The sequence below is a fragment of the Streptopelia decaocto genome (assembly GCF_964273445.1).
Source record: "Streptopelia decaocto genome assembly, chromosome: 3".
Classification (NCBI taxonomy): Eukaryota; Metazoa; Chordata; class Aves; order Columbiformes; family Columbidae; genus Streptopelia; species Streptopelia decaocto.
In genome coordinates, this window is record NC_138656.1 from 5,075,334 (window position 1) to 5,084,001 (window position 8,668).

At 39.8% G+C, this 8,668-nt stretch overlaps 1 protein-coding gene across 1 annotated transcript in view; it reads left to right on the forward strand.

Annotated features, from left to right (window-relative positions):
• PLCB4 (phospholipase C beta 4) overlaps nucleotides 1–6,170 on the forward strand; it is a 184,002-nt gene extending 177,832 nt beyond the window's left edge. The window contains exons 39-40 of the mRNA XM_082049841.1: nucleotides 1,488–1,524; nucleotides 4,328–6,170. Of these exons, the coding sequence (XP_081905967.1) occupies nucleotides 1,488–1,524; nucleotides 4,328–4,416 (126 nt within the window). The 3' untranslated portion in view covers nucleotides 4,417–6,170. The remainder of the gene's footprint in view (nucleotides 1–1,487; nucleotides 1,525–4,327) is intronic.
• The last annotated feature ends 2,498 nt before the right edge of the window (nucleotides 6,171–8,668 follow it).

An 8,668-nucleotide genomic window follows, 5' to 3' on the forward strand; every position in this document is an offset into this window, starting at 1 on the left:
TTGGTTGAGCCAGCAGAGCTGTAATAACTGCATCGACCTGCAGTATGCACTTAGACAAATGTAAAACTGCAAGGGGAATGTACCCAGCAGTTCAGTGAGACGAGAGACAAGGGGTGCATTTAATACCCATTACTTTCAAGGGTTATGTACTTCGTTTATTAAATGTTCAGAACTTGAACTCTCTGGCAGATAGTATGAATTAAAGCTGTCTAGCAGAGTCGGGGGGAAGAGAGGAGAACATGCAAATCAAGTATTTACACTGTCAGGAGAGAATCATATAGCCCCAGAGCTGCAGCCTGGGAACTTGTAGAGAGGTGACAGCACATAGGGTCACAGGCAGCTGCTGCCACCAAGCCCCAGCCACCATGGCTCTGTCTTCTGATCACCTCCCTTCCGCACAACAACCAAAATTCCTAGTCTGTTCCCTCTCAGGGTGTCTGTAGATGCCATCTTTAACATCCAGCATGAACGGATCTGTCAGTCAGTCTGCTCCTGAGCAATATCTGCACATAATCAAAAGGCAGGGGGACAGGTACCTGGGGGAGGCAACTGGGCTACAGCCGATCTGTAGCATCACTATAGAGAGCATGATGGAGAACTCCCTGTAAACTGTGCTAGCTGACAAAAAATGATGGGCTTGATCCAGAGATAGGTATTAATATTTTCAGTGGTTTCTTTCCATTGGCTTCAGAGGGCTTCGAATCCATTTCTTAAAAACATAAGGACAAGGAGGAATTATTATAGTTGTACTTTTAACCACAGTGTGATAAACACATAACATACAAGGGAGGGAGGTTGCTGGGAAATAAGTGTGAGTCATTAAAGGAGTTAACGTCTTTCAGCAATTAGATACTTCTCTCACCTGGGGTTACAGCTTCCACTGCTGAGCAATGGTAACAGCCTACATGAGCTTGCTCATAATCCACTTCAGTGCAGAGGTTAAGTCATGTTAAATCATCAGTGATTAAATGCAGTGAGGTCATTCACGTGCTGGTTATCACTTTTGTGTGGGTGTGTAGTTGCCTCTGCCACAGGGATAGTCCTTAACAGCTTTTAAACTCACTCTAAGTTGATCCATCAGAGCATAGATTTTCATACCTGCTGTTTTGACCACTTCCTTTTAGACCCAAAAGTGCCCCAGTGCAAACCCCCAGCTGGGTCTGGTTTTGTTGTTATATACATCAATATATGAAGGCTATTTGGATCAAGATAAAGGTGGTATTTGTTTAATGAGAATTTCAAAACATGATATTTTTTTTTCCCCCGGATCAAGCAAGAGGAGAAATTTTTCATATAAATATACAATGTAGAAAAGTGGAATTACGGGTGGAAACAGCCTACAATGCAAACTGTTATGAATTTAAATTTGTTTTGGTTTATGTATGTTTTTCTTGCATTAATTTTTCAATCTCGCTTCAGTTTTCATTCATTTAATTTGCTTCTTGTTGTATTACTCAATTTTGACATTATTATTTTTGTACAAACAGCTTTTGAAATCCTGTCATGCAGTGTCTCAAACACAAGGTAGGATGGACGTATAATAAGCAAACTATTATTTCAGTGTGCTTTCCTTCTAAATTAAATCATTATCATTGGAGCCCTTCTTGTAAATGCAACTATTGAGAAGTACCATTGACATAGTGAACACAATGTTAATCTTGTTTGCACACAGGTATTTGATCCTGACACAATGTTAACAGTATTTTGTGCTTTAGCATCTCAAATTCAGATGCACGTGACCAGTGATGTGCAGAGGAAATATTTAGAGATTAACTTGTATTGTACATTAGCTGTCGTTACTGAAAGATAAGCTCAGAGTTCTACACTGTGTTTGTGAGAAGTGTCTATTGATCTAAGAAAACTATTTTAGCGTTAACATACGTATGATTAACTGCTAATGCTGATAGTCAGACAAAGAGTATCCACATAAATTAGTATGGTAATAAAATAAGTATTTCCATGCTAAGAATAGCAAAATATAGAATAGATGGCTAGAAATAGCTTTTCAGTATCTAAAGAAAAAAGGCTTCCAGCACTTTTAATTTCACTTTAAAATCCAACACATTACAAGACATGGTAACTATACCTACCGTGTGGCTGTGCTGCTGTGGTTTCCTAAATAATCGTTACTCACAGAAATCTCTGTTAACCCCTGTCTTACCAAGGGAAATAGTTGTGTTAGGCTTGAAAATCCACTTGTACAGTACTGCCTGATCTGAATTATTTATTGAATTGATAACATCTTCTACCAGTGAGTGTGACAGCACCCACTTTAAAAACTTTTATTTACAGATATATAATGAGGAAAAAATGTATTCATTAGGCTAGGAAAAAAAAAAATTGGTTTTGTCTTTTACTATATATGGTTCTTAGCTGTCCTAGATCTCACTAGAGAGCAGGCATCTTGAAAGCAAAGTCCATTAGCTGCCCCTCACTTCACAAATTCACTGTAGTTTCAACACCACCTTCTAGAAGGCTCGTCGGCAAGTGCTGTGATTGTGTGTTGACATCAGAATTCACTGTCTGAACCAGCTTCAGACTAGCGAAAATGGGCATCCTGGTCCTATGCTAATGTGTTCTTTGAAGCCAGGTTATCTCTAAAATAATTCTGTATGCCATACATTGGCATGCAGAATGTTTATAGGACACTATGTGCCAGTAGTTAAGTCACAAGCCTGAAACGTGTGAGTCACTAAGAAACAACCACAAGGTTTTGTTTTATCTGGAATTTCATTTCACACGCAAGCAAAATCCAGCCAACATTTCAGAAGAGGTTGTACATATCGATTTATTTATTATGTTTCCATATTTTCATGTTAAGATTATTTCTTCATTACTTTTAAGCTTTTAACTCATTTAAATGGAGAGCGTTGGTTAATTTTTAATCATATTTATGACAGTTGCTTTGCTATTATCATAATTACTTTTTTCCCCATGATGACGATTATTATGTAAGTACAGAGCTAGATTTTTCAAGCAGGCATATATATCACATCTGCACAGACCCACATTTACCTTGCAAAGTGAATAGCTGTGCATCTCATTACTTTAGATCTACATCTGCCCACTTTTGTGTATGCAGATATGTGTTTGCACATCCAGAATAGGTGACTTCTTAAGTAGGAACTTGCATAGCAAAGTTCCCTAAGTGACATTTACAACTTTTTGAGGAACTTAGTTCATGTAAGTCAAGTCCAGTAACCATTCTTCCCTGCATGATGGACACAAAGCCGTTACACCAAAGAAAATAGTAGCTTGGTTTGCCTTTTCCTAAACCTGTCCTAATCCTCAGGAGCTTGGTTGTAAAGATAGATGGGTTAGCTTGCCCTCTGGGTCAATTTATTCAGAGTCATTTGGATTTAAATAACTTCCCAGATGGAGAGACTTCAGTGAAAATGAAATGGTGACTCCCGGTTGCTTTAAACTGCAGAGTTTCAAACCAAAGCACAACTAATCTGTAACTGAGCCACAGGAGGAGTAAGTGTGCTGTGTGCACATCCGTGAAAAAGAGAGAGAGAGGGAGGGGAAGGGAATTCAAAAAGCTCTCTCTAAGCAGGGAATTCCCAAGCCAGTTACCATTTGTATCCAGTGCTTTAACTCTGCTTGCAAAGCCTGAGGCACTAGGAGTTTATAGCAAGATCTGGCATCCGTTCATTGCTGTGTCCTGCACAACGCATTTCGATACAGTTTCAGGTGGATTTGGTGTGTGTAATCCCATGGAGCATACAGCAGTAGTCTAATCCTGAGGTGAAAAATGCCACATCTGTAAGCATAAGGATCTGCTGGCCAGTTGGAGATTATTCTTTAAAAAATAATATTTTAAAAACTACTACTTGAAAAATCTTGCCTACTGCAAGGAGGGTGTTACACTGATGGAATTTTGTCGTTTGAGGTCTTTATGAAAGAAACGAGTCCAGGTCATAGATTAACTCCTAAACGTTTCAGGACACATCGCAGTACCCGCACAAAAGCCGAGAAGCAGACATTCCCAGAGATGTTTCCTGTCAGGAGAAACAGTCGAATCAGCATCTGCCTAGTTTTCTTCCCCATAATTGGAGCTTCTGCATTTCATTATACACCTCCTTCTGAAAACCAACCCATGAGTCTTGGAATAGGATCAAAAATATATCCCAAGACTTTGTAGACATATGAATTAAATCTCTTTTTGAATACAGAATGACGGGGTGGGGGGACACACACAGAATGTTGTTACATATATCTTCAGTGTGTTTTGCCTGTGTTTCACTCAGACACTCTCATATAAAACATGCTTCATTTTGAACAAATGGTCTAACGCAGTGCTTCATGCGGTTATTTTGGATTGCAGGCAAAGGAGATGCAGCAGATGGTGAAGCTGGAAGCAGAGATGGATCGCAGGCCAGCAACAGTGGTCTAAAGCCTCAACAAGCAAACTGAAGTTGGAGAACACAGCATCCTTAAAATGAGAGCAAAATCCAAAGTAACGTTGCTGAGGTTGAAAAGTGGGCTTTTTTCTTTTTTTTTTTTCCTTTTTTTCTTTTCTTTTTTTTTTTTTTTTTTTTTAATATATAAAATGTAGCTACGGACCACCAGTCTTAAGGTTTGCATTATTTCTTTTTTAACACTGGGCACTGAATTTCCTTTGTTGGATTTCCACAATAAGAATTTCCTTTGTTCAGAAAAACACTAATTGGAAGACGAAGACAGTTTTTAAACCTAGTCCTGTATTCCTTTCTGTATCTCAACAGGCAACTTGCCTGCATCAGAATTACACAATCAAAGCTTTGAAACACAACAGATATTTTTAGCATCATCTCAAATGGCAATGAAACTGTAGTCATGTTATTTACCATTTGTGTTCTCATGTGTGATATATTGTGTAGAAACTCCACGCTGCCAGATCCCGACAAGCAACGACTCGTCAGATGCTCGGCACCTGATGTCATCAAGCCCATTGAACTGGATCTTCTGCTAAGTCAGCATAATAATCAGTATAGTAAGGAGTTGAGTTTGGTCAGTTTTAAATTATATTTCAAAGTATTTTTCAGGCAGCAGACAGTAGGCAGTTGAAAGTCAACTGTATATATTCGAAAATACAATATGTACAAAGTCATCGGCCAAATTCATCAACTGTAACAGTAACTTGACAGAATATTTCTGCAGTCCAATGATGTCGTTCACAAGTGCCATATCAACTCTATCATGTCTGAAAGTTGCCAATATCCTGTAAAAGTTACTGCAATGGTTAGTGTGAGGGAAATACAGTGTATTTGTGCCAAAACTGATCAGTGCTCTAAGGAATTACGTGTTAGGCACTTTAAGAAAAGTTTACATCCTCCATAGCTTGTATAGAAATTGCATTTTGATCCTGTTGCTGCAGATCCCAGAAACTACAGTTCATTGTAACTTAAAGATTGTTTAAATGGCTTTTGGCAAAAAGTTTGTAACTGTGAAAATGTAAAAAGTATTTATACACTTCAGAATCACAACACTGTAGAAAATCACATACATGTTGCCACGTGATTAAAATTAGTCACCAGAAATGCTAAGAGTATGTTTGCATGTGATACAAATGCTACTAAGACTGTAATGCCTACTATATGACCACAGTCATTCTACTAGCTGGTAAATACTGAATAAATGTATGGCACAGAATATTGTTTGATTAATTACAAAGACTTTTAGCATAACAAGGTCTCTCTATATATATGTGTGTATATTAATTACGTGGGCATTCTTGATACTTGTAGTAAAAGAAAAGTACATAACTAATTTAATTTTACACAGAAGTATTTATGCAGATTTTCAGAATTTCATATCAGGAATAACCTTTTTATGTCCATTAGATATAAAAAAAAAAAATTGCTAGTGTGTTAATTTGCATGTTTCCAGCGCTTGCTGTAGTTATATCGCAAAACAATGCATGTAAGCATTCCACTTGGAATTTGTCCATGCTGCCAATTCAAAGATGACTGCATGGAAAACTGGTAGTTTAGAACAAATCAGATTCCTGATTTCAATGTACTAAGCACCAATTACTTTGTTGTATATGCTTGTACAAACAAATTCTACATATTCCTATAAACAAAATAAATGAAAAGAGATAATTATGTTACTGTCAGTCCTGAGATGAAACTTTCAACTTCTCTAATAAAAACCTTAAAAATTTGAAACCTTTAGTTTTGACTGAATTGTAGGGTGGTGGTATTATTACTTACAATTTTTTAGTACGTTTTATTTCCTGTAAAAATGTACATAGTGTAAATATATTTCTATCACAGCTTATTTATTCAAAGGAGTCTTATTTCTTTTAAGTGCTAGGAGAATTGCGCAGCATTGTTCCTCGCAGCACTGCAGAACTACCTGAGTACAGTGTAGCAGCCCTACCTTGAGATGCAGCAAGCCAAGTACAGTATAGCAGCACTACCTTGAGAATGCAACTGAGAGAGGTCAGTGAAGTCTTCAGGGGTTTAAGACAGGATTTAAACCTGTGATGCCTATTCAGAATTCCCAGTCTGATGCCGTTTAACGTAGAGAGGCACCTTCAGCTCCTTATGATCTGTAATGTTATAAAGACAAGTTGTGTGTGCCTGCACCACTGGGAGCAGCTCTCCTGCTCTCTAAGCTTGGCTTGTCCTCGGGGTCTGGAGGGAGGGAGGTGGGAGCATCAGCAGTCTCAGAACATGCTAAACAGGATCACAGAAGGCAGTGATTTTTATTTATAGATATATATATAGATTTTTTTTTTAATTAAAAACGTATTCTTAACCAAAGTTGGTAGGGACAGTGCTGTGAGCTGGAATTTTATACTGTTGCCCACTGCAGTGGTTTGTAGCCAGTAAGCAGAAGCAAATGACAGACCAGATACGGATGGTGAAGCATTGAAGATTACCAGTTTTCTTAGGCTCACAGTCTGGCTGGAAACCACTGCCCTGCCTGTTAAAGAACTAACTGAAAATGGAGGAGCTGGGTTCAGTTCATTTCCCTCTCTGATGCAAATCAAATCCGCCTGTCTTAATTCCCTGGTGAGTATCCTATGCATCAGGGAATAAGCTGGTTTTGGAAGGCTAGAAAATACTGTTCACAGCCTTATTCTGAGTCTGCGCTCACTGCTCAGCCAGGAGCGAGACATTTATCAAGTCAGAGACAAAATGTGCTTCTGTGAAAGCAGGGATCTGGGTAGCCTCAGCTCCCAGAACTGTTACATATTTCATCCATTGACAATTTAGCATAAAACGCAGACAGTAATTTGAAATTAAGCTATGAATTTTGTCAGCTAAGTATTTTGAAATGCTGTTTAAGTAGTATTTGATTCAAAATATGTTTGAAGTTTGGCCACTAATGTAATGAGGTGAGACTTTCATTTGAGATGAAATAGGCTAATCAATTTGAACATTGATACTGAGTTAAAGCAGTTTAAAATGTCATTCTCTGCCTGGGTGATGGATTCCACTTCACTGAGGTTTCATCGAGGGAAGTGTCAGATTCTCCCTCTCTGAATCTCTTTAGATAAATTCAGTGCAGCTGTGATGGGGAGGGTCATGAGACCCTGGCCTCACAGGCAGCCCTGCTATTCTTTCATGTCCAGTAATTTAGGGGTTGGTCATTAACTGGACTGTTTCCAGATAAGGGTCAGTTTAACTCCTGCCCCATGCGAGTGCAGTCAAACTGCATTGCCAGAGACCCAAAATACCCCTCGGGGGCTGATTTCCTTGCAGACTCGACATGCTGCTGCCCACAGGCTGCCGGTGAAAGCGGCTGCCAGCAGCCGATGCACCCCAGAGCCGCTTGGCCAGAAAACCCGCAGCCAGGGATGCGCCAGCGGTGGTCCCAGTGCTGCAGCCCTGTTGTCACCGCGCTGTGTGCTCTCTGCAAGGAGGCTGGTAAGAGTTATTGTTGTCTGGGGGTAGCAAGTGGGATTCAGCCTTCAGGGATAAGCAGTCTCCACAGTTGAGGGTAAGCTGGCTCCAGGTGATCCAATCTGACCATAAATTGGCCCTGGTCACAGAATTTCAGGTCCGCCAATGCTGCACTGGCTCCCTCAGGTGAGACCTTTCTTCTCTGTCAATGTTTTGGTGTTTTCTTGGTGTTAGGAAATCTTAGGCCTTTTTTTGCTATGGAGAGTGGGATAAATGCGGCTCTGCAGGCTGGGAGTGAGGATTGCTACCAAAGCTGGAGGCTTTTTGTTGTGCTGTGCAGCTGGCGGGTGCTGGGAGAGCAGTGTGCTCTGGGGCTCAGGGGGCTGTGGGTCAGGCTGGCCCGTGTCTCTAAGACAGCTGCTCTTTCCCAGCTGCTCCCTGTTGTACCCTCCTACATGGGCTGGATGCAAGAGCAGCTGCTCAGCATCGTGTATTTATTTGGAGGTTTAGAAGCTACCTAGAAAGGTAAAAAAAATTGGTAATTAAATAAGGGACTAGAGGAGGAAATAGATGCTAGTTAAATACTGAGGTCATCAGTGAAAGACCTGAGGAAGCCAGGTATTAAAATCACCACAGGAATGGAGTCTGTTGCAGTTCAAAAAGCCTCTCATAGAATTTTTTCCTTTATATAGTTCCCTGTAAGTATTACCTGCAGGTTAATCCCATACCACAACTGACATAGGTCTGGCTTTATTTTGGGGGGCAGGAATGACTCTTTATCATGAAATAGGAGAGAGGGGAAATGACCAGGACATAATATTTAATATGTA